Source organism: Doryrhamphus excisus, linkage group LG13 (genome assembly GCF_037039965.1).
Source record: "Doryrhamphus excisus strain RoL-2023G ecotype Guam linkage group LG13, RoL_Dexc_Guam_v1.1, whole genome shotgun sequence".
Lineage (NCBI taxonomy): Eukaryota > Metazoa > Chordata > Actinopteri > Syngnathiformes > Syngnathidae > Doryrhamphus > Doryrhamphus excisus.
In genome coordinates, this window is record NC_136369.1 from 18,457,177 (window position 1) to 18,484,796 (window position 27,620).

General features: G+C 39.5%; 1 protein-coding gene across 2 annotated transcripts in view; it reads right to left on the reverse strand.

Annotated features, from left to right (window-relative positions):
- Positions 1-27,620, reverse strand: part of fto (FTO alpha-ketoglutarate dependent dioxygenase) — a 204,415-nt gene that overhangs the window by 161,029 nt on the left and 15,766 nt on the right. For both annotated transcript variants that reach the window (XM_078795693.1, XM_058089306.2), the window contains exons 2-3: positions 7,558-7,635; positions 5,156-6,140 (exon numbers count right to left, since the gene is read on the reverse strand). In XM_078795693.1, the coding sequence (XP_078651819.1) occupies positions 5,156-6,140; positions 7,558-7,635 (1,063 nt within the window). The remainder of the gene's footprint in view (positions 1-5,155; positions 6,141-7,557; positions 7,636-27,620) is intronic.

Sequence of the window (27,620 nt, forward strand, 5' to 3'; positions counted from 1 at the left end):
AAAAACAAAAAAATTAAATTATGTCAAGCAAAATTCTGCTCAAATGTTCACATTATATTAGCTGTAGAAAAAATGCAGAGTATACAGTCCCTGACTTATCCACCATCAGAAGAGTATTTTTGTGGAACAAAGTAACTAACATCAGTAAAAAAGTTCTTTTACAATGCTTGAAATAACCATTATTTAACAAATTAACGTTCAACGAAATTTCGTCCATGCCTAATTGACGACGATCGGAGGTTTAAAGGAGGTTTAAATTCAAATTAAATTGAACCTTTGCCATGTCTGCACTTGAATAAATATCATATACAGTCTATGATAAATGCCTAAAAAAATCGATATTATACTTTACGTATCGATTATATATCGATACAGTATCGTGGAACGAAGTATCGCAATATATCGCCGAAACGATATTTTCTTACACCCTATTATTTTCATTTACATTTTGACAGAACTACACCTTTGTGTATATGCATAATCGATGGTGTGAATGTATAGTTAGTTAAACCGGATTTAGACTTTATTATGATTAGAGACCTGCAAACATAAAATAGCACCTCTATAGTCAGATTCACACACCTATTACTCTTTGTTTACACCACATTGCACAACTCATAACGTATAGTAAGTAGTTAGCATCCAATTTATGTGTTCTGAACAACAGAGTAGGAAAAAAGGCTTATTTTCATGCTGGACATACCGTGGAGTGTTAAGGTAATGTAATATAAGGTAATGTCTCAACATTACTGACATCTAGTGACAAGAATACTACCCATGGCTTGTCTTATCATAATTTGTTGTGAAGTACATTTCGAGTATTTTAAAGAAAGGCAAGTATGCAATATATATGGGATAGTACTCATTAATTGCCAGTGTTTGTGGCTGTTAGTACACAAGCGCTATGCTATCATTATAGTACAATAGGACGCTGCCAGATAAAAGCCCTTGCTGGATGTTGTTGGTGAGTGTTTGAGAGTGTTATTGGATGGCGGGTAAGGGCCTTGATGTTCCTGTTCCTGTTTCCTATCCCGTTCGCAGTTCTTCCCTCAGCACGTTAAGAAAACAAGATTTAACTCGGCTGGCCGACACCCTTCAGCACAAATCAATACTAAAGTCTTTCCGGGCCTCTTTGCCCCCCGCGGCTGCCTTTTCCTTTCTGCTCAGCACGGATAAATAGTAACTTAATTTCCAGCCATTGTGCTCCGAGAGGCCGGCTAATGACAGCGCTCCCTGAGGCCTCGGCAACGGAGGACTATCAGGGTGAAAACTGCCATGGCGGATTCCTTTGGATCTCCAGCATGGTTCCAGGAGCTCTCGGGGAAGAAATGTGGCCTTACGGTTAAAGAGTTTAATTTCTTTAGCCGGGTCCAGGGAACCGCCGGAGCCAACCCAACCACTGGAATAAAGATCTGGTTTAGACGTCAGTCTCTCCAGTTCAGGGGGGTTTTAGAAGATACACAGCTGCTAACTGCGGCAAGGTGTTAGGCCGCAATGTTTTGAAGCCATGAGGTCTGAGTTCAAATGGCCCGTGGCGAATGCCTGAAGCGGAACGCTCAAGCAGGTGTTTCTGCTTATGACACCCTTGTGGAGGAAAACCAGATGTGGGCCGTGTTTGGCGGGGGCACCTGTTTCATTCATGTTTGACTCGACTTGCTAACACCTTTAGCTCCAGCCATGGCGGGAACTCATGCAAGGGTCTGCTGGCGGAACAATTCCCGGGAACTAACGCAAGTTCTTCATGATAACAGCCACCTTGCATAATACAAATACCGTATTTTCCGGACTATAAGTCACATTTTTTTTCATAGGTTGGCTGTTCCTGCCACTTATACTCCAGAGCGACTTATAAATGAACAAACTGGACACCTTTTCTGTTCATGTTTTGCCTTTCCTACATGAACGCCGCTTCCCTTCACGATGGCAGCATTTGATTCATCAACTCAGCTTGTTTATGCTTATCATTTATATCGCTATAATTCATTTTTTTATCATTAAAAGAATCTATAACGTATGTAAAAATATGGCCTAACTTTACCGTTAGGTTCCGTTATGCTTCAGAGTCATGGCCAGTGATGGGAATAACAGCGTTTTTCAGTAACAGGTAGTCTAACTACCGTATTTTCCGGACTATAAGTCACACTTTATTTAATAGGTTGGCTGTTCCTGCGACTTATACTCCAGAGCGACTTATAAATGAAAACACTGGACACCTTTTCTGTTTATGTTTATTTTTTGTGTAGCTGAATAAGCATTGTGTTAGCATATCTTACACCTATTCAGCCTGTTCTCTATTCTTTTATTGTTAGAACTTGCCTTCCAAGAGGACGTAATGTCTGTTTTGGTCAAGTAGTTTGGAAAATAAATTACCCGCAAAAAATGTGACTTATACTCCAGTGTGACTTATGTATGTTTTTTTCTTAATTAAACTTAACTATGCATTTTTGGCCTTGTGCGACTTATACTCCGGAGCGACTTATAGTCCAGAAAATACGATAATCACGACACCAAGTGGAAGCCTACTAGTAAACGTCTACATGTGGTGTCCTGTCATTGTTCTACCACCAGGTAGTAATGATAACTGGAACTTTGCATAATCATAAAAAATATTATTTTAAATAAATAAAATTTAATTATATTAATGAATAATAAATATTTAATAATAAATAAAATTAATTTTATAAATATTTTTTTTTAATAATATAAATCATAATAATGATAAATGTCATTAAAAAAAATAATAAACACAATCAAAATAAAATCCACAAAATAAAAGCAAAGTCGTGATTATCACTCCAATTATGAAAGATAACCGACACTTTAAATTATAGAAATAATTAGCACAACACAAAATAATTGACAAATCCCACACTTACTAGATATACACTACTGCTCAAAAGTTTGGGATCACTTGCAAATTTCTTTGTATTTCACAAACATTTTCATCCATTTCACAAACAATTAATAGTAATCACATTATTTTCAAAGAAGGATTTTTTTGCACAGAGGCCTACTAACAACAACTGTCAGTCCTCTGCATCAATCTCCTGGTATGGCTGCTAATCCAAGTTCATCATTTTATCAGGCTAATAGATTATTAGAAAACCCATCTAAAAAAATCTCTTACCATGCTGTTAACTACTCCCTTCAGAGAGCAGCATAAAGTGGGTCTAACAAGGACATAAAAACGATGCACAACTGAGAGTGTGTAGTGTGTAGTCACCTAACAGCTGCACTAAATAGTAGCCGTCAAACACCAGTGTCAGTATCAAACAGTGAAGCGGCGACTTCAGGATGCTGGATTTCGTGGCAGGATTGCCAAGAAAAAGCCATATCTCAGACTGGCCAAAAAAATTCCCAGGTGATCCCAAACTTTTGAGCGGTAGTGTTTACTATATATACGCATATGTCATGGAAATCATGTAATATTTGATATCGTGTGACTGCATGCAGATTGTGTAGGGTCACAACATGCCAAGAGTCTCCAATAATAGGTTTAATAAAATATTGCATGTGTTATGGTTTGTTAAGGACAATGTAAAAGCATACTGTAAATATTATTTGGACAAATACTCATCTCTAAATAGTTTTTTTGCCTGTGCTCTAGAAAGCAAACTTGTTTGGCAAAGATACTCTATCAGCTTAATCATCAAATACTATCAGCTCCTGTGGTTGGAAGACGTGCTTTTTATCCGTCTAGTACAGTCGAGGAAGACTTATCAAAGCTGGGGTTCATTATTCCCTATCAGATAATTGCTCATTGATCATTTTCTCGGGGAAATGATTTAGATGAGATGCAGCGTGTGTGCGATAAGGACCCGTTTGTTAAGGCTGTGCCATTGAGCTCAGATCCCGTCGTCTGTGATCTCCCTGACGCGCGGTCGGGGCGATAAGGCTGTCAAGTAGCGTGCCGTCGATGACATTTGCTAATGCCCTGACACTATCGCGCAGATGGATCTGATGGATGCGGCGCCGGAGGCCACAGTCTACAGATGCTGCAGGGGCCGCAACGCGTAAGGTTAGCTCGCATTTGATCCACTTTAAAGCGACGGAGATAAGTTGAGGACTTATTGTAGTGATGTATGGTATCTCCGCGGTGATGGGATGATTAAAAAGTGCTATATCTAATTAGAACACGGCCACTCTTACCTTTGTCGTCATTCCGAGATCCAAACTCAAATTATTTATTTTTCAATGAGTATCCTAAGAGCCTCTATCAAAAACAGTATCATGTTAGGGTTGTCAAATGATTAAAATATTTCATCAGATTAATTTCAGAATTTTAACTAATTAATCGTGATTAATCACCATTAATCAACATTAAAACATTAAAATGTCTGAAATATGCCATTTTTTACTGCATTTACTGGTTAGTAAGAGAAATTATGTGTACTGTGTATATTAAGATTAAATTATTTATTATGATTATTGTGATAAAATATTTCATCAGATTAATTCCAGAATTGTAACAAATTAATCACGATTAATCACCATGAGAAACTATGTCTGAAATATGCCATTTTTTACTGCATTTACTGACTAGTAAGAGAAATGATTATATAAATTTGTACTGTGTATATTAAGATTAAATTATGTATTATGATTATGATTAAAATATTACATCAGATTAATTTCAGATTTTTAACTAATTAATCACGATTAATCACCATTGAAAACTATGTCTGAAATATGCCCATTTTTACTGCATTTACTGACTAGTAAGATAAATGATTATATAAATTTGTACTGTGTATATTAAGATTAAATTATTTATTATGATTATTATGATTAAAATATTTAATCAGATTAATTTCAGAATTTTAACTAATTAATCACAATTAATCACCATTAGAATATGCCAATTGTTACTGCATTTACTGACTCGTAAGATAAATGATTATATAAATTTGTACTGTGTATATTAAGATTAAATTATTTATTATGATTATGATTAAAATATTTCATCAGATTAATTTCAGATTTTTAACTAATTAATCACGATTAATCACCATTGGAAACTATGTCTGAAATATGCCAATTTTTACTGCATTTATTTACTAGTAAGTTGAGGACTTATTGTAGTGATGTATGGTATCTCCGCGGTGATGTGATGATGAAAAAGTGCTATATCTAATGAGAACACAGCCACTCTTACCTTTGTCGTCATGGCAGCTGTAGCTGTAGACAGCCACGGGCGAGCGACTGATCAGGTTTTCGTCGTGGTGCCACCCCACGGCCATTTTCCCCATGCCATAGTAGGGCTCCTCTTTGAGCTGGCTCATGGATGCCGGGTCCATATAATTGAGTAAGGTGACATTGAAATTGGCCGATGCCGTGCATACCTGAGGAGGACTGGGCTCGGAGCAGCCCACTTGCTCCTCCTCCTTGTCCTCAATGTGGTAACCCGACAGACTGTGCTTGAGGTGTGCCACAGGGACCTCTATCGGCGGTACACTCTTGGGTGCCCAGGTGGGACATGTTCCTTCCAGACCCCCTTCTTTGCTCCGTGAGGATTCTCCCTCCTCGCTGCTGTGTCTGGACCCCGTCTCCCACTGGCCTTCCCTTTTCGACCCGGAGCAACCTTCTTCGCTGTGTTTGGACTCCACATCCCATTCCTCGCTGTGCTTGGACTCCGTGTCCCCCTCCTCGCTCTGCCTGGACTCCGACTCCCCTCCTTCGCTGTTCTTGGAGTCTTCACTATTTCTGGACTCTGTCTCAGCCTCCTCACTCACCTTGGCCTCCACCGGCGTTGCCGTCTTCGCCTTTGCACATTGCGTCAGCCTGTCTCCTTCTTTCAGCTCGCTCACATCCGAACAGAAGAAGGTGTTGAGCTCCCACAAGGCCTTACAGGCCGCTCTCAGATCAGCGTCGCAGCAGTTCTGTCCTTTATTCTCAGCGTCCTCGCTGTGCCAGGGGATGGCGAAGAGCCTGGTGTCCAGGTAGCTGTATGTGTGACCCGGCTCGCCCAAGAGGGCTCGCGACACAGAGGTGAAGACGTCCCGGTCTCGGACACGGACCAGATCCCTTAAGAGGCAGCCTTTCTTTCTCAGGGTGAGCAGAGCGCCCTGGACTCTACAGTGGAGCTCAGCGGGAAGAGAGCAGGATCTTCTCAAAACCAGACCGGAGTAGCTGGAATCCCACTAGGAAAGACGCATCCAATAGACGCTAAACGTTAATTGTATGGGCTTGTTTCCAGAGATAGAGCTAGACAACATCTACAGTCAACAAATGTACAAGAGTGAATTCTTCTCCTCAGACACCTCAGAAATAATATCTCACTTGGAAATTCCGAAATCCAAACTCAAATTAATTTTCTTCAATGAGTATCCTAAGAGCCTCTATCAAAAACAGTATCATGTTAGGGTTGCCAAATGATTAAAATATTTCATCAGATTAATTTCAGATTTTAACTAATTAATCATGATTAATCACCATTGGCAACTATGTCTGAAATATGCCAATTTTTTTACTGCATTTACTGACTCGTAAGATAAACGATTATATAAATTTGTACTGTACTGTGTATATTAAGATTAACGTATTTACTATGATCATTATGATTATTATGATAAAAAATATTTCATCTGATTAATTTCAGATTTTAACTAATTAATCACGATTAATCACCATTGGAAACTATGTCTGAAATGTGCCAATTTTTACTGCATTTACTGACTAGTAAGATAAATGATTATATAAATGTGTACTGTGTATATTAAGATTAAATTATTTATTATGATTATTAAAATATTTCATCAGATTAATTTCAGAATTTTAACTAATTAATCACGATTAATCATCATTAGAAACTATGTCTGAAATATGCCATTTTTTACTGCATTTACTGACTAGTAAGATAAATTATTATATACATTTGTACCGTATATATTTCTAGATTAACTGAATATGTCAATCAAAATAAAATACACCAAAATCCCCGCATCTCTACATTTCCTAAAAATATGGGAGTGACAGGAAGAAAAGCTGTGACTTATTTTGACTGTTTATTGCATGTATAAGTAGTAGTATGTCTAATGGTTAGCGCGCAGACCTCACAGCTAAGAGACCTGAGTTCAATCCCAGTCTCAGCCATCCCTGTGTGGAGTTTGCATGTTCTCCCCGTGCATGCGTGGGTTTTCTCCGGGTACTCCGGTTTCCTCCCACATTCCAAAAACACGCTAGGTTAATTAGCGACTCCAAATTGTCCATAGGTATGAATGTGAGTGTGAATGGTTGTTTGTCTATATGTGCCCTGTGATTGGCTGGCGACCAGTCCAGGGTGTACCCCGCCTCTCGCCCGAAGATAGACAGAAAATGAATGAATGAAGCAGTAGTATCAGTAGTAGTAGGAAAAAAACACCATCTATTATTCGGGTCAATGCGGTAATCTTGTAATTAGCAGCACAGTCATCAATGATACAATCTAATGAAAGTTTCACAGACTATTCATATTGTTGGCTAACTTCGAGCGGTGTCCAAATGCATTTTTCCTGGTTACACTTTTCTGGAATGCAGCTTAAGAACGATGATGATAACAAAGCGATGTCGCTGACTCACCAGTTTCTGAAAGCCCTGATCAGAAGGTCCTAAAAAGGGGATCTTTTGGTCTCCCAACTCCTGCAGTAACTTCCTCTTCTGTAAGACAAAAAAAGCCATCCATAAAGTGACTACATTGCAAAAATTGGTACAATTCTATTCAATTTTGATTGATTGATTATTGCAGTAAAATAACCTCAAATGTGTTCTTTGGCATTGTTTTATGTATAGTATATGTCAATGTTATTACGGCAGTACATGCTGTGGTAAGTTTCCAGTTTCTAATTTGGGTCTTGTGCTGAAATAGTTTGTATTAGTGGACTCTGGGGAATCAAGGATAAACAGCTAAACTACTATAGAATAACAAAAATGGCTAACATTTTATCGCAGGAATCAGGCTGACTTTTATTCTCAATGGCGTCTCCCATTTTTATGATTTATTATCGTCTGCCAGGGGGGGCTCTTATAATATTTTTCAAGAAACTTCCACAGTAAAAAAAAAAAACAAAAAACATCACCAACCTGCAGTAGGAATCAAAGTACCTTTCATTGGTTTGCATTCCATTCTCTACCTATAAATCCAATAGTGACTGGGATAAAAAATGTATATGGGGTATGTTCAAATAAAGAGCACAAGACCATCCTTCACCATTCAGTCATGACCCGCAGCTGCACGTCTCGGAAAAATGACACGCGTGCTGGCTTTTAACGTATTTTGAGGGATCGTACATGAAAGGCATGTCCATCAATCACCGTGCATTGGAAACAGTTTAAGGCAAAAGCCACCCTTGTATATTTTTCATGGACGTTTCATCTGACCTGCCAAAGACCTCATGTCGTGTCGTCCCTGAGAACAAAACGGCAACCCGGTACACGTAAAAGACAGGAAGTGCACAAACTGTAAGTAACTGCTGAGACACAAGGGGGTGTAAGATTAAATATAAAATGCTTTTTTCTACACTTTTATAGACATGCTGAATTGTGCATTTGTGAACATGTGATAAATAATAATAATAAATGTTGCAGTGACTACTCACCTTTTTAGATTACAGGGCTAGTTGGAATTTTTTTATTTATATATATTGGAAAATAATGGAGAATGAAATGATGAAAGCCGTTTACACAAACCATGACCTTAATTTTTTTTTTCTTCTTTATTTCGAACATGAAAAACATCCATAGGAGACCAAAGTTCGATTCCACTCTCGGCCATTTCTGTGTGGAGTTTGCATATTCTTCCCGTGCATGCGTGGATTTTCTGCGGGTACTCCGGTTTCCTCCCACATTCCAAAAACATGCTAGGCTAATTAGCGACTCCAAATTGTCCATAGGTATGAAGGTGAGTGTGAATGGTTGTTTGTCTATATGTGCCCTGTGATTGGCTGGCGACCAGCTCTCGCCAAAAGACAGCTGGGATAGGCTCCAGCACCCCCCCCGCGACCCTCATGAGGATAAGCAGTGGAAAATGAATGAATGAATGAAAAACATCCACAGCACAACAAACCAACCAAAATCAATACAAATAAAAATACCTATGTACATATAAACGTACACATGTTCGAAAGGGAGTAGTCTTGACTAATAAAAATAAAAATAAAAATAAAAATAAAAATAAAAATAAAAATAAAAATAAAAATAAAAATAAAAATAAAAATAAAAATAAAAATAAAAATAAAAATAAAAATAAAAATAAAAATAAAAATAAAAATAAAAAAATAAAAAAATAAAAATAAAAAATTAAATTATATTAGGAAAGCAGGAAGTGAACAAATGTAACAGTTACTGATTGTAAAAGTACCAGATGGAGGGGTAGGATTTAATAAACTTTGCTTCTTCCTACTCCTTTCGGACATGTGGAACTGTGAACTGATTATGGGATGCATTCAATTGTAATCTGATGCATGTTCAAATGAAATAAAACCATTCCCATTACCACTTGAGTCTTACTACTTCCCAATTGTCACTGCTATCCCAACTTCCTTTAGTCTTTTTTTTGTACTTTTTTATTTATTTAATTTTATTTTTTTATCCCTTCCTCTTTCCCTTCCTTACATAGTGTCATACATTAAAAAAACCCCGGTGTAGAGTCACCCGGATGCCCTATGTACTTAATTTGAGTTAACCAGCAGTGTGTTGTCCTATGCTGTGTGTTGCATTAAAAAGCCAGGACTGAGTCTGTTGGGTAAATTGAGGCATAACGTTACACCCCTAACGATTACCAGTATGGCTTTAGGATGTTTAAATGTTGAAGAAGATGCAGGCAGTTGGGTGAATTTGGCTTCAGGGGTTGAACCTTTATGTCGGAGCGACAGAACGCATGCTGACAGTTTTCCTAAAGGATGCACATGAGCGTGCAGGCCTTTCTATTCGGAACGAATCAGAAGCAGACCCTAAAAACAAAACAACATGCACTATTCATGGACCGTGCTGCGTTCAAAGGCCCGGCTGGAGAGAACTGACAAGCTGACACACATTCGTCTAGTGTCAAAATTCCCGACTCATGACAGAAGTTGAAGGTATCAAGCCGCTGTATCCTCTTCTGTGTGCACTCATATAGTGTATATCTAGTATATCTAGCCTGCCTGCGAACCACAACTGTGTACACAGGCACCAAAGTGCGCTTTCATACGGCGAAGAAGAAGAACGTGCGGTCAGGGTAGCAGACGATGCGAAGCCTCAACCCTCAAACCCAACCCCCCCCCACCCCACGATCAACTGTCACGCACGTGTCAAATACATCAAGCTGCTCAGAAATTCCGCGGAAAAAAGAAAGAAGTTGCTACCGACTGACTTTTCGCCGGGTGTGTAAACACCCGATTCCGGAAGGGAAACCACACACACAAAAAGACCCAAGAAACGAGATTACCAATCCCATAATAACCGGACGCTTTCACGGTAGCCATGCCGACCGTCTGCACTGAGTGATACATCTGATGTGTTTTTTTTTTTTTTTAATCTCTCTTCCTTGATGGGATTATCCCTTCAGCCGGACTGTTTATCAGAGAAAAACATATTAGGTAGAATGGGACTCAATTGCTTGGCTTTCATCCTAGCCTTGAGGAGATATCGTATTTTGTAGCGTTTATTTATTAATTTCACCTACCCCCCCCCCCCCCCCCACACATCTGTGACACATAAGTGGACACTTTCTTCAAAGCTTTCAGAGTAGATTAATGTCCAGTTTTGAAAATAGCCGGATAGCTCAGTTGCTTTAAAGGATAATAATAAAAAAATATATATATCTAAGTCCTGTCTATGTCTAAGTGGGAAGGGTTAAGGTTGAACATGCTGGATGTTTGTGGAGGTTCTACAGCAGGAATCTCATCCGTCTTCCTTGGATCACACCATCAAATACGATACAGTGTAAGATACGTGTTAGCTACAGGCCCGTATATCACACTTTACAATTCTTCTTCTTCACAGGTTGCACAATTTGTAAAAAAAATACAGGAAAAATATGCATATAAAGTTGCACAAAATATTATAGTTCACACTTTATGCACTTTCAGCATATTGCACGCGACCCTTTAGTACCGTGACGATTAACTCTACACATGTTGCCTTTTTATGATTTTTGTTTTTAGGTTGGACTCAGTCAATTACATATGAATACATATTAAATACAACAATATATAAATAAATACATAATCAAAACAAGGAAGCACTTCATTAAAAAGTTAAATTATACATTAAATCCGTCATCTATTCTTTAAAAAAAATGCTCATTCATGAATACAATCTTAAAAAAATATATTGTTAAATCATAACAATATTAGTAGTAATAATAATTAAAACTATTAAATAATAAATACATTCTGTTATGATTAATCTTAAATTAAATAACTAAACTAGAATTTAACAGCATTTATATTTATTTAGTATGTATGTCATAGCACATTAAAAGTTAATTTATTTCTAAAAAAAAATTGCATTAATTCTTTCAATTGGAAAATGTAATCTGAAATAATTACATTTAAAAAATGTATGATTCACCTTTTTTAAATATTTATTTTTATATATATTTTATAATAAATATAATATATATAATATAATAATAAATATTTATTTTATTTATATTTTCTCATCATATTTATTTATTTATTTATTACTTATTTGATGGATTTCTTTTATGTGGCACACAGAAAAGTATCTGGAAGAAATGACTGAATGCAACATAAAATATATTTGTATGTCCGCAATAATTCATATTTTAATCTACTTTATTTCTATTTAATTTTAACAGGGGAAAAAAAAACACAAAACATCCATATTTTAAAAATGATATAACTTAGTACATTTAGTCAAAGGTTGAAAAATTGAGACAAAATAAATTTTAAAGAGGAGTTCCATTTTATCTATATTTTCTAGATTATGTCAAAATGAAGCTGCACGGTGTTCAAGTGGTTAGTGCGCAGGCTACACAGCTACGAGACCTCAGTTCGATTCCACCCTCGGGCAGCTCTGTGATCTCTGTTTTCTCCGGGTACTCCGGTTTCCTCCCACATTCCAAAAACATGCTAGGTTAATTAGCGACTCCAAATTGTCCATAGGTATGAATGTGAGTGTGAATGGTTGTTTGTCTATATGTGCCCTGTGATTGGCTAGCCACCAGTCCAGGGTGTACCCCGCCTCTCTCGCCCGAAGACAGCCGGGATAAGCTCCAGCACCCTCTGCAACCCTCACGAGGATACACGATATAAATGTGTGTGGAAGTCTTTGCAACAGGCAACAGGTGGCACCCAGACCAGGCACCCAGACCAGGCACCCAGACCAGATCCATCGACAATCTCTGGAAGAATAGCCTTTTAGACACTCAAACCAGCAACAATTCAGTCTCCAGGTAAGATAGGCAATGATGAAAGTGATGAAAAAGGCAAATTTTGCAACCAAAATTTTGTCCACCAAAAACCTAGTGGTTGTAAAAGATCGAGACTTTGTTCCAAAAAACCAACATATGACGCATCACTGGCACCAAAAACTGAAAAAAAGCAAAAGCTGTGTCTTATGAACTCATCCAAAGAAGCCGGAGTGATGACGTATGTGGCAGAGACAGCTGTGTCAAGGAACTCCGTGTTTGAACAGGAGGAGACCTTTGGTGCTTGTGTGGCACCTATTTCACAAAAACAGTCATCATCTGCAAAAGTGACGACGAATCAACAGTTTTGACAAGTCGGCTGTAAAAAAACGGGCAGAATAAATTGCACGGGTGAGTCTTTTACATCAAAGGCGTTTCCTCCCGCTGTCCATTTTGCGCCCGGTTGCGGAATGTAGGCGGGCGGCGTGAAGCAACTCGGAGCACAGAGCAGGTCATTGCACAGCCACCGTCGAAATCAGCGAGGACCGGAATAAAATGGAATCTGACTGTTTGAGGCGCGGCGAAAGCTCAAAGTTACTGGCAAAATTTGACTGAAAAATGTCGAGAAAAAAACATCTCTCGAGTGGCGTAAGACTCGAGGGGGGGTTGAACCGTCGTCATGCGTGATTTCAGCATAACTGAAAAAACATCAAAAGGTTTACTCTGCACCGGCGACACAAAAAAAGGAGAGAAGACAACAGTAAGACTCCTCATACATGGTTTTAGTGGTTAACTTCTTTTTACACTTACATTATGACCCTTAAGACAACTGCCACTTACTGAAAACATTGCCTATTCCCATTATTCCCGATGTGGAAAAAAGGTTTTGAAATTAGAACTTGAAAGTCAACCGCGCAGACCTCACAGCTAGGAGACCAGGGTCCAATTCCACCCTCGGAGTTTGCACGTTCTACCCGTGCATGCGTGGGTTTTCTCCAGGTACTCCGGTTTCCTCCAAATTCCAAAAACATGCTAGGTTAATTAGCGACTCCAAATTGTCCATAGGTATGAATGTGAGTGTGAATGGTTGTTTGACTATATGTGCCCAGTGATTGGCTGGGCGACCAGTCCAGGGTGTACCCCGCCTCTCTCGTCCGAAGACAGCTGGGATAGGCTCAATCACCGCCGCCACCTTCGTGAGGATAAGCGGTAGAAAGTGTAGTGAAAGTCAACCACGCAGACCTCACATCTAGGAGACCAGGGTTCAATTCCACCCTCGGCCATCCCTTTGTGGAGTTTGCACGTTCTACCTGTGCATGCGTGGGTTTTCTACGGGTACTCCAGTTTCCTTCAAATTCATGCTAGGTTAATTGGCGACTCCAAATTGTCCATAGGTATGAATGTGAGTGTGAATGGTTGTTTGTCTATATGTGATTGGCCCCTCTGTGACATCACAATGGGTCACTTTTACCACGCCCTCTGAAACTGAGCATTTTGAGCCATCCTGAACTTCTTTCAGGGCTCGCTTCCAAATATGCTAACCTCATTATCTGAAACATTGGCATCAATTAACGTGAGAATACCCCGCCCCTTGCCCTGAAGACAGCTGGAATAGGCTCCAGCACCCCTGCGACCCTCGTGAGGAAAAAACGGTAGAAAATGAATGAATGAATGAATGAAAGTCAACCAGTGTTCGACAACCAACCAAATACCGTAAGCTGCAAACATTTCAAAGTTTTAAAGTCGTAGTCCTGACACTAAAACACTCCACGGGGTGACAATTGAATATTTACTAAGGGTCTGTTTGTGTCTCAGTCGGTCTGCCATTAGTTAATGTGATATGTAGTTTCTGCGGGATTAAACATTTGCCAGGTTGTAAATGTCTCATGAAGTGCATCTATTTAGTGTGTGTTTAGAAGCCGGGGCATGACCTGCGACGTTTAGTTGCCATCACGCTGAAATAGCTCAAAATCACACGGACCTCACAAGGGTCATACCGGTAGAACTGCCGATAGAGTGCACAGAATGCACAAAGTGATAAAAAGTAGAGTAACAACAGGTGTTAAAATATGCATAATCACTCATTCATGCCATCGTGTGTGTGCCAAACAGAATCACAGCAAATAATTCACTACTGGCTTCTGAAATGTGGTGCCATTTTGGATGGCTATAAAAATTGCTTTGCTCGGTGTGAAGGGTAACTTGGCAAAGTGAGAAATGACTGACTGGAATGTGGTGGTGTTGACCCCCCGGCCTGTAATGTGTAACCGTGCGCCGGTACACCCCAGTCCAGGGGATGAGCTCATGCATATGGATGAACTCGACTGTGTGAGAGGTTGGGTTGAGATGCGGGCTGCCAAGCACATCTACCAAAACAATGGAATTTTACAAAGCCAGTATCTCCAATGGTCATACTGGACCCCACAGACTTTCTTTATCTAAAATACCAATAAAACCAAAATGGTTGTTTGTCTATCCGTGCCCTGCGACTGGGTGTACCCTGCCTCTTGCCCGAAGTCAGTTGAAGAATGTTTTCATCAAAAGTTAATCAGTTTTTTGTGTTTATATGACCTGACTCAGGCTGCATGGTGGTCGAGTGGTTACCACGCAGACCTCACAGCTAGGAGACCCGAGTTCAATCCCACTCTCGGCCATCTCTGTGTGGAGTTGGCATGATCTCCCCGTGCCTGCGTGGGTTTTCTTCAATGAGTATCCTAAGAGCCTCTATCAAAAACAGTATCATGTTAGGATTGTCAAATGATGAAAATATTTCATCAGATTAATTTTAGATTTTTTAACTAATTAATCACGATTAATCACCATTGGAAATTATGTCTGAAATATGTAAATTTTACTGCATTTACTGACTAGTAAGATAAATGTTTATATAAATTTGTACTGTGTATATTAAGATTAAATTATTTATTATGATTATCATATTATGATTAAAATATTTCATCAGATTAATTTCAGAATTTTAACTAATTAATAATGATTAATCACCATTAGAAACTATGTCTGAAATATGCCAATTTTTACTGCATTTACTGACTAGTAAGATCGATTATTATGTAAATTTGCACTGTATATATTAAGATCTCTAAATTAACTGAATATGTCAATCAAGATAAAATACACCCAAATCCCTGCATCTATACATTTCCTAAAAATGTGTGAGTGAAATGAAGAAAAGCTCTGACTTATTTTGACTGTTTTTTTGCATGTATAAGTAGTAGTATGCAGTAGCTGCACAGCGGACTAGTGGTTAGCGCGCAAACCTCACACTCTCGGCCATCTCTGTGTGGAGTTTGCATGTTCTCCCCGTGCATGCGTGGGTTTTCTCCGGGTACCCCGGTTTTCTCCAAAAACATGCTAGGTTAATTGGCGACTCCAAATTGTCCATAGGTATGAATGTGAGTGTGAATGGTTGTTTGTCTATATGTGCTATCTGTGATTGGCTGGCCACCAGTCCAGGGTGTAGCCCGCCTCTCGCCTGAAAACAGCTGGGATAGGCTCCAGCACCCCCACGACCCTCATGAGGATGAATGAATGAACTGACTCATTCAAAGTCGGGACGGCAGGTTCACTGCAAAGAATGGGAAGACTGTGAAGATGGCAACTCGGACCGTTAATTCTAGTTAGTTTCATTGTTCAACCCCCCCCCCCCCCCCCCCCCCCTTTACACTTGACAGGTCAGTGGGAGGGGGCGGGGGCCTATGATCACTAATAATTTCCATCCATCTCCCTGAACAAGAGGCCAGTCATTCAAGGTGGGCCTTTCACACCTTGTTTATAACACCAATCAGAGCACATTACACCACCCTGCAGGGGGTTGGGGGGTGGGGGGTGCTGCCTGTCATTAATTAGATTCACATTCCCGGAATCCTTACACGAAGTGACCGCCACCCAGTGTAGCACCCACTCCACTCGCGCACATCATAAATATCAACCTCAGGTCATTCACTTCCCAGCTCTTTCTTTCAGTCGTCCCACTTTTGTCAGGCGATATAAGACATCGGGAAAGGGGGGGGGGGGTCGGTGGATCATTGGAAAGTATTTACAAATGCACAAAGTGAGAAGGCGCACGGCCACTCAGTTTAAGTGCTTTTCACTGTGTCTGCCGGTGTCAACATCTATTTCACACTTATCCAAAAACCTCAAAGGGGGGGAGGAAATATGTTCCGTGTGACCTTTAGCAAGTGTCAGATCTGGAGAGGAGATCGAGAAAAGTGAGAGGGAGAAGGCGGGATGACGATGTATTCCTTACATAACCTTTTCATTTTTCTTGGGGAGATTGAAGGAGCATGCTCTTTATCAAAAACACGACGAGCGGTTGCTTCACAGCTCTATTCGAGGTACAGATCGCAAAACTCTACTATGCAATATAGATACTTTGTCCTACCGCTATATAGGAATGCATACAGTTACTAGGACTGTTAGTACTTTTCAGTCAGGTCCATAATGTTTCCATTAGGATTATGTCGATGGTGGATAAAAGCTTTTTAGTTTTCACCTTCGAATTACAGCGCACTTTGACGAGGTCAGCTGTTTTCCATGCAGAATGGCCCTTTTTAATGCAGACACAGTCCCTTGGTATTCCAGGCGGGGTCCAAATCAGCCGGGGTGGAGGGGAGCGAGAGGAAGGAACAGGACTAAAGATTGAAAGACTGTGATTAGCAGTTTTTTGAGGTAGTCTAACAGGGGGTGTCGCGTCTCAAAGTGTCAAGGAGAAGTCAGTCCTTCAGAGAGCTAGCTTGATTCCTCCCTACCGACACACTTCCCTTTTCTTACTCCAAAAAAAAAAAAATCAATACGGTTGTGCAAAGTGGCGCTTGGCCCAAGGGGGAGGGGATGCTGGCCACGTGAGGTAGGACGACAGGCGTCCTCGAGAATTGTCCCACAGGCAGTGTCAAGGACGGACCCAAGGAGCAGAAGACTGAGGCCACCAGATCGGTCACCGCATTTGGGGTGGAGGGGGATCAATATGCGGGCGGAGTGCTCTTGAAGCTGGCACCCTGGTCTAACTTGGCACAACAATGCGTCGTGAAAAAAATTAGGAGCAAATCCTGTGTTGGCCGGGCACATATAGACAAACAACCATTCACACTCACATTCATACCTATGGACAATTTGGAGTTGCTAATTAACCTAGCATGTTTTTGGAATGTGGGAGGAAACCGGAGTACCCGGAGAAAACCCACGCATGCACGGGGAGAACATGTAAACCCCACACAGAGATGACCGAGTGTGGAATTGAGGGTCTACTAGCTGTGGTCTACTAGCTGTGAGGTTTGCGTGCTAACCACTAGACCACCGTGCAGCTAGAATTCGAAACTGAAACCAAGAAAATCTAACAAAACAGAGAGTCAAATTGCATGTTCAGGTATGTTAGGTATGAATGTGAGTGTGAATGGTTGTTTGTCTATATCTGCCCTGTGATTGGCTGGCTACCAGTCAATTGAAATTGAACTCGGGTCTCCAAGCTGTGTGTCCTGTGCGCTAACCACTTGGTCGCTGTGAAGCCTTTACCAAGAACAACATATTTTAAATTGGATGGAATGACTTAATACCTGATTATTCATTCATTCGTGGGGGTGCTGGAGCCTATCCCAGCTGTCTTCAGGCGAGAGACTGGTGGCCAGCCAATCACAGGGCACATATAGACAAACAAACATTCACACTCACATTCATACCTATGGACAATTTGGAGTCGCTAATTAACCTAGCATGTTTTTGGAATGTGGGAGGAAGAAACCCGGAGAAAACCAACATGCAAACTCCACACAGAGATGGCCGAGGTTGGAATTGAACTCCGGTCTCCTAGCTGTGAGGCCTGCGCGCTAACCGCAAAACATCTTTCCTGTCATTCATTCATTCATTCATTTTCTACCGCTTTTTCCTCACGAGGGTCGCGGGGGGTGCTGGAGCCTATCCCAGCTGTCTTCGGGCGAGAGGTGGGGTACACCCTGGACTGGTGGCCAGCCAATCACAGGGCACATATAGACAAACAACCATTCACACTCACATTCATACCGATGAACAATTTGTAGTCACGAATTAACCTAGCATGTTTTTGGAATGTCGGAGGAAGAAACCCGGAGAAAACCCATATGCAAACTCCACACAGAGATGGCCGAGGGTGGAATTGAACTCGGGTCTCCTAGCTGTGAGGCCTGCGCGCTAACCGCAAAACATCTTTCCTGTGTAACTGATAATTCATTGACTATTTGTCTCATACCGATATGCACAATGATGTTTTTCATAGCATTTTGAAAGGCGTTGACCCAAAGAGAGTGGTTATATTTATGACTAGGTAACAGAACCTATGACACCTGATTGTTTGGGTTCAAACCACACTAAAAAAATCAAAAGACAGCGCCTCGATAACCGTAAGACTGATACCTCGAGATACCACAAGCCGCCAGTTTACTGTCTTAGTAACAGTCAAACTGTCAGCAGCTCCGTGTTGCTCATTTCCATACAGTAGGCTTGACGAGAAAGAAAACCGGAACACGACGAGGAGGATCTCAGTCTCGCCGCGTGTCTCCGGGCGTGAGTGACTGATCACAGTAGAAGTGGCTTGTGTCTCTAATCCGGTACCACTGTTAGACCCGGCTCTGTGTACGATGACGCCGTCTGATCAAACCCATCATGTGACAGGCAACCTCTTCAAATGACGACGATTTCCCCGGCTCTCTGTCCTTTTGGCTTCGTATTAGATGCCTTTGTGACACCGGCGCTTGACTCAAGTGCCTCATATCGGATAAAGATGACGGGCGATCCAAAACTGGGAACGGTTGGGAGCCAAGGGGGTTAAACGCAGGGCTAAGACTGGTTGACAACCGCGACAACTGTGATGTTCTCGATTATAACCTTTCGATAAACACAAAACTCGATTCAGTGTGTTGTCAAGGCTATTTTGCCTTCCAGTCATACGCTCGTACGCAACATATAAATAAGCCAAACATATCTGAAGATCATACAATGCATCAAAAAAAACGAGAGGATCCGGTCTCCTTTAATTTGTCTGCGAACGCACTTGAGCTGCTTATCTTTCAAACTGTGACAAGCTGCTGGGCTATCATTGATATCACGTTTCTCGCGGACAAACTAGGACAAACTCTTGAATTATTTATCACTGTTCTATTTTTTAATACGGAATTATTACAGCGGCTGACAATCACCTAGGAACATATGCCAGAAAACAAATTCCGATTGAACATCGAATTCAATCTCATGTATCCGTTTGACCCAGATAATCTGGTTTTATGACGCGACCTCAGATTAATATTGAATTAAAGACTGATATCATTTGCGTGAGTTTACATGACCGTTAGTCTGACTTCCTGGAATCCGGAAACAGATCTTTTTGTTTTTTGTTTTTTTTTTCCCATAATGGCATTAGTCGCATCGTGAAGTCGAGCACTCGTCTTGCTTGACAAGTCAGCGTATTTCATTATTTATTTTTCCTTCACTCATTCCGAACAAAGGGAAATATTCTACCAGGAATTGAATATCTTAATCCTACTTTTTTTTTTTTTTACTCTTTCCCAGTAGCTTGAACGGTGACAGATTAACACGCTGGAGGTTTACAAACCCAGCCATTTGAAAATGTAATTGCTGGTTGGGGGGCGCCGCACGCATGCGTTTCAAATCAGTAGTTAATATTAAAGCGCAAAATTCACACAAAAGTCTTCCGTGTTGGTACCCGGAAGGACTTTTCAGTCACGTACGAATCCTCCCTTTGCTGGACACCTCGCTGGTTACTGTTCACTTCTGCTAATTATTACAGCCAATCAGAGAGGTTAACGGGGCGGAGCCCTGCCGGACCATGTTCTGGGGCATTTAACAGCTGGCAGGAAACGGGGGTGTGAATGCATTACACACTGGCCTCCATCCCAATAAAAATAAAACATCTGAGGTGTACTTAAGAGATAGACGGGGAGGAAGGGTGAAATGGGGGGGGAGTGGTTGGTGATAGCACAATGTCCAAGTGCCACCTAGTGTCAACCCTGGAGCTTCCATGCATCAGGATATCAGGATTAGGCATATCCAAAGCCTCTTTTATACAAAGATATCGCAAAATAGCCAAACAGGATCTGGTAATAAGACACTTTTTGTTTTCACAGGAATATTGCCACAACTTGTTTTACACCGCAACAAAGTGTCCCAGAATGAGACTGTGTCAATACCAGCATCTGGAAAAACCCATAAGTATCTGTGTCAAAACACATATAAGACGACCGTGACTATAATGCAAGCTGCTGGACAGTTGTTTAATGATGCATTCACTGATCATCCTTAAAAGCTGTGTACAGCTACCTCTGACTGTTGTCATACTGTGACAAATTCAAATTTTTTGAGCCATGGACTTTCAGAATCAGAATCGCCTTTATTGTCATTGTATTGCATACAACGAAATTTGAGTGCAACATTCTGTGGAAGGGAAAAATAAGAATAAGGAATAAGGATAAAAATAAAGCAAGGAATAACATATAAATATGAAAGTGGCAGGTGCTGTTCAAAATAAGTGTAAATATATGTACATTAAAAACAATAGCCTATACAGTAACAAGATGTGGAATTGCAGAGACCAAATGTGGAATTCCAGTAAACAAAAATGTAGTATTGCACTTGCATGAATGAATCTTATTGCACATAAGTCCAGTATTATTATTATATAGAAGCATTATTGTACATAACAGTGAGGTGTATGTTTTAGTAGTAGCAAAAATAAGTCTGTTCTTTGGACCTTGGAATACTATTATTTTGGACCACTATCACAGTCCCGCCTGCCCAACAGCCATGAAAGTCTACAAACCGGTATGTTTCTGTCCAAATAACAGTGAAAACGACATACAGAAAGCAGAGTAATATATGAGAACTGCCAATCGCTAGCCAAAGTTAGGTGTCAGAAGTTTAGATTTGTCGGTAAACCAGATTAAAAACAACCAAAAAAGACCAAAAAATGCACGCCTTTATCAGCGCGGAGGGAGAGAACCTCGATCTAAAACCTGTCATTTGGAGGTGCATTGAATAAAATAACCCAGTCAATTTCTGACTTTTTTCCAAGAAATAACAGACCCTGGACCTTGGAATACTATTATTTTGGACCACTAGCACAGTCCCACCTGCCCAACAGCCATGAATGTCTACAAACCGGTATGTTTCTGCCCAAGTAACAGTGAAAACGACATAAAAATAGCAGAGTAACATATGAGAACTGCCAATCACTAGCCAAAGTTAGGTGTCAGAAGTTTGTCTGTCTGGTAATACTTAGATTTGTCTGTAAACCAGATTAAAAACAACCAAAGAAAAACAAAAAATGCACGACTTTATCAGCGCGGAGGCACAGAACCTCGATCTAAAACCTGTCATTTGGAGGTGCATTGAATAAAATAGCCCAGTCAATTTCTGACTTTTTCCCAAGAAATAACGGACCCTGGACCTTGGAATACTATTATTTTGGACCACTAGCACAGTCCCACCTGCCCAACAGCCATGAAAGTCTACAAACCGGTATGCTTCTGTCCAAATAACAGTGAAAACGACATACAAAAAACAGAGTAATATATGAGAACTGCCAATCGCTAGCCAAAGTTAGGTGTCAGAAGTTTAGATTTGTCGGTAAACCAGAAAACAACCAAAAAAGACCAAAAAATGCACGCCTTTATCAGCGCGGTGGGACAGAACCTTGATCTAAAACTTGTCATTTGGAGGTGCATTGAATAAAATAACCCAGTCAATTTCTGACTTTTTTCCAAGAAATAACAGACCCTGGACCTTGGAATACTATTATTTTGGACCACTATCACAGTCCCACCAGAGTAACATATGAGAACTGCCAATCGCTAGCCAAAGCTAGGTGTCAGAAGTTTTGTCCAAAGTTTGTCCGTCTGGTAATACTATATCGGTAAACCAGATTAAAAACAACCAAAGAAAAACAAAAAATGCACACCTTTATCAGCGCGGTGGGACAGAACCTTGATCTAAAACTTGTCATTTGGAGGTGCATTGAATAAAATAACCCAGTCAATTTATGACTTTTTTTCAAGAAATAACAGACCCTGGACCTTGGAATACTATTATTTTGGACCACTATCACAGTCCCACCTGCCCAACAGCCATGAAAGTCTACAAACCGGTATGTTTCTGCCCAAGTAACAATGAAAACGACATAAAAATAGCAGAGTAACATATGAGAACTGCCAATCACTAGCCAAAGTTAGGTGTCGGAAGTTTGTCCGTCTGGTAATATTTAAATTTGTCGGTAAACCAGATTAAAAACAACCAAAGAAAAACAAAAAATGCACAACTTTATCAGCGCGGTGGGACAGAACCTTGATCTAAAACTTGTCATTTGGAGGTGCATTGAATAAAATAACCCAGTCAATTTATGACTTTTTTTCAAGAAATAACAGACCCTGGACCTTGGAATACTATTATTTTGGACCACTATCACAGTCCCACCTGCCCAACAGCCATGAAAGTCTACAAACCGGTATGTTTCTGCCCAAGTAACAGTGAAAACGACATAAAAATAGCAGAGTAACATATGAGAACTGCCAATCACTAGCCAAAGTTAGGTGTCAGAAGTTTGTCCGTCTGGTAATATTTAGATTTGTCGGTAAACCAGATTAAAAACAACCAAAAAATACCAAAAAATGCACGACTTTATCAGCGCGGTGGGTCATTTGGAGGTGCATTGAATAAAATAACAGTCAATTTCTGACTTTTTTTCAAGAAATAACAGATTGTCTTTGGGTTGATACATTCTCACAGATACACTGCCATTTATTTAACCATTTGCACACACCGTCTTAGATAATGGATACTGCCCTCCAAGGGCATCGATTCCGTGTTCATGTCGTTTAGACAGAACAAACTGAAAAAAAGGTTTGATTTCGGGCAAAATCTCAGGGCCAGAGAACAAGATGTATGTAAGTCAATTGGAGGAAAACACCCAAAAAGACCACATAAGACTCATCCGATTCATCCATCTGTGTAGGCCTTTTACAGTCAGTATACATGACCAACAGTCATTATATGAATATTCTATCTAAAGAGTACCGGTGGTGTTAATGAGACAGAAGAAATGCATTCGTGCATAACAACATTGGCAGAAGGTCGTTGCCAGTTCCACTTGTTAATAAGTTATTGGTGGTTAAATTAGCATGGACCCCCCCCCCAAACGTCCGCTTATGTGAACCACCACTCCTATGACTTTGAATTACCTTCCCGAGGTGACCTGCATTGTTTGTTTTAAATCACGGATGGTAACATCACGCTGCAAGGCCCCTCCTGGACTCCCACCCGCTCGTCTTCTTCCTCATTAGCCCGGATATAAATCACACACCGCCAGTGCCCAGAGGTGAGAGGGATGAGAGTGGAGGTGAGCTTGAAATAATGCTTATGTCACGGCGGGTCAGCCCTCCATTATGGCCGTTTCAAAAACTATTAATCTTGCTTGTAGTCAGTGGCCTAGAAATAATTACTTCATCTAACCTATGTAATACAGCATGACCAACAGTCGGGCCTGGTCAATTTGGGGCTGGGGGGGGTTAGATGGAAGAAAGAAACCACAAATTACCAGGGCCTGTCTCCTGCTACGGGGGTGAGTGATGTCCCGCTCACTTTAGTAGCGACGGCCATTTACACTCGCAACACTGATTTAGATAAATGCACACACACACACACACACGGGTACACACACACACGGGCTAAATGGCGTATGAGCAAACAGAGTCTGTGCACATGTTAATGACTGATCAAATAGCAAGGCGGGATGTGAGAGGAAGACACATTCTTTTTAACTGCGGGGTTAAAAGCCATTTCAAAATAAGAGCGCAACGAATCACGAGCTATAAAGGTCAGTTATGCTCGTGCTGTCAGACGAGATGGCCTGTTGGAAAATAACCACCCGAGTAAATCACATAGCTTTATTAAGTGAAGCCTGAGCAATAAAGATATTGTTATAGCGATTAAGTTGACCACTATGACAACTCAAACTTGTCACTTGTCGTGGTTTATTTTTAATACTACATATAAATTGCTATGATGGGTCATTTAAAAAAAAAATTGGGGCCCATGAGAAATAGTAATCAATGATTTGTGTTTAATAAATTGTATAGAGGCACAACTATATATATATATATATATATATATATTATTTTATAGAAATTTACCAAACATTTGTCCCAAATGTTTTTAATAAATTATTTTTTTCATTTTTTTTAATATTAAATTGCACATTTATTGCAATGTTTCATGTTTTTATGTTGTTGTATGTATTTGTAGCTGTGAGTAGCGTATTCCCTTTAGACTAAAGTATATTATTATGACTAAAATATTCTGTAGAATTATTTTTTGGTATTATTTTATCTATTATTATTATTTTATATATTATATAAAATATTATGAAATATTATATTATATATTATATTATAATATAACATATAATATATTATTTTATGTTTTTTTAAATCTATGTTTCCAAATATTCATTACTTCGTACTATGTAAATAATATTATTATGACTAAAATATTCTATAGAATTATTTTTTGGTATTATAACTATATATAGATATATGTGTGTGTGTGTGTGTGTGTGTGTGTGTGATTTATCTATTGTACATTTTATCTATTATTATCATTTTATCTATTATATAAAATATATTATATTATATTATATTATATTATATTATATTATATTATATTATATTATATTATATTATATTATATTATATTATATTATATTATATTATATTATATTATATTATATTATATTATATTATATTATATTATATATTATAACATAACATATAATATATTATTTTATGTTTTTTTAAATCTATTTTTCCAAATATTCAGTACTTCGTACTATGTCAATATTAGCATATCTCAAAATACTGCAGTTGTACCAAAGGTACTGACTGGTCAGAACCCAAATTAAAGTCATAGATATTATTCAGCTAGGGCTGCAATCCACATCTAACCTCATATTTTATTTTGTCCATCTTAAAAGGACGAACGGACGAAAAAAAAAAACATAAAAACAACAGAAGCACTTCACTTTACGCCCTCAAATCACCTCAACATACTGCAGTTATCCGACCCTGCCAATGCCGCTCGACAGTGCCCCCTGGAGTGGCTCCACCGTTCGCCAAGACAAGACTACCCTCATCCGAATAACCTTCTTATTATTATATTTCCACCTCAAAAGCACGGTAAAGACATCTATTGGAGAAACCCACACACTGTGAGCAAACACTGTCCCTGCCGGTGCATACTCAGCCTCCATGAGCGTCACAGGAAGTATGTATGGAGTGACATAAATGCATGCAGCCCTCCAGTAGCTGTCACAGCTGGCATTGCAGGTGCAAATTTAATTAGTCAAGGTGAAGTCTTCCTTGTTGTCTAGGAAGGAGGGATAAGGACGTAGGAAGAGGCGGGAGGAGGGGTTGCTCGCCATGCACGACTGTAAACACGAGCTATAGCCTAATCAGGTGTCACCGCCGCATTTGATCATCCCGCTAAAACTTGTCATGGATCCCCGGCAGAGAGTGGGCCGCGGGGGGAGAACAAAGGGAAGGGAGCTGTCACGGGAGAACGGGAGGGTGCTGGTGCTGATGGCGGTGTTGTTGGATGAAGAGTTTGCCCATTAGCCGAGCTCCACACTTTCCCGTCGCCTCATTTGTTTTTCCTTCTCAGTGAAGGAGGCTACCTATACAGTTCCCCGCTACATACGCGGCGCACCTGACTGTTTGCTGTCGACTGCACTTCGGATCCGAGTAAACCTCAGCTGCAGCTGTCATCCTGCTCCTGCCTCACAGCAAACATCCCTAAAGAAACCCCCCAAAGTAGTGCGCTTCTTTTGTTTACCTCCACAAAAAAAAAAGAAACACATGTATAAAGATGCAAGCTGTGTTGTTTTTATCAAGCACCGCTGCAAGTAGTCTGGTTGTGTTATTGTCGATGCTGTGTCCACACGACAAAGTAAAGATCAAGGCTTTGAGGAGTTGAGTCAAGATCAAGATCAAGACCGAGGTGCATCAAAAGCAAGTCAAGACTTTGAGGGCTTCAGACTGTCTCAAGAACAGGACCAAACCAGATCCCTACCGAGTCATTAATAATCAGAACCAAATCGATAATACTAATTGGTAATGGTAATGGTTTTATTTCATTTGAACATACATCAGATTACAATTGAGTGCATCCCATAATCAGTTCACAGTTCCACGTGTCCAAAAGGAGTAGGAAGAAGCAGAGCTTATTAATTTCTACCCCTCCATCTGGTACTTTTACAATCAGTAACTGTTACATTTGTTCACTTCCTGCTTTCAAAATTAAATTAAATTAAATTAAATTAAACAATTTTTAAATAATTAAATTTGTATAGAAATTATTTTTTTATGAAAATTAATTTTTTGGGAAAATAAAATTATTATTTATTATTTATTATTTATTCATATATAATATACGTATACCCCGTATATATTATTATAATATACCCCTGTATATTAATAAAAAAATATTAAAATTTAAAATGTTTTAATTTAATTTAATTTAATTTAATTTAATTTAATTTAATTTAATTTAATTTAATTTAATTTAATTTAATTTAATTTAATTTAATTTAATTTAATTTAATTTAATTTAATTTAATTTAATTTAAGTCTTTTAAGTTTTTGTTTACGTTTTACGTATTACGTTTTGAAAGTTCAACATTCACAATTCCCGATCTCCATCTCTATTTAACAATTGAACAACAATGAAAACTCCACAAGCTGCTGTCCAATTAATAACACAACATAAATAAATGGTGCAAAAGTCCTTATATAATAACGCATTACTTCCATACACAGATAAGTAAAGAGAAGTATTTGCCACGAGTGTGATGAAAATGTTGTTTTAGCTTGGAAAGTAAACAATCCCATGTACAACATTTCATAGTGTTGTCAACATTCACGTCTCAACATTCAAGTCATCACGTTACAAAGCAGAAAAGTTATATTGGAGTTTGAGACCAAGAACCTCAAAAATGATTGAAACCCACACCGATCTTCAGTACCATCATCTTGCCCTCCTGTTGAAGCACCAGGAAGGAGAACACAAAGCAAAGCTGGCTGTAGATCACGTTTTACCTTTTCATTTATGGTTGCTATTGAATACATTACCTGATTGAACCTCATATGAAACACCGGCGAGTGACAAGGCCCGAACGTCTTTGTGACTAGCGTGGAAAATAAAACGAGATTACGGTGCAAACAAAGAGCAGGCAGGGGGAGAA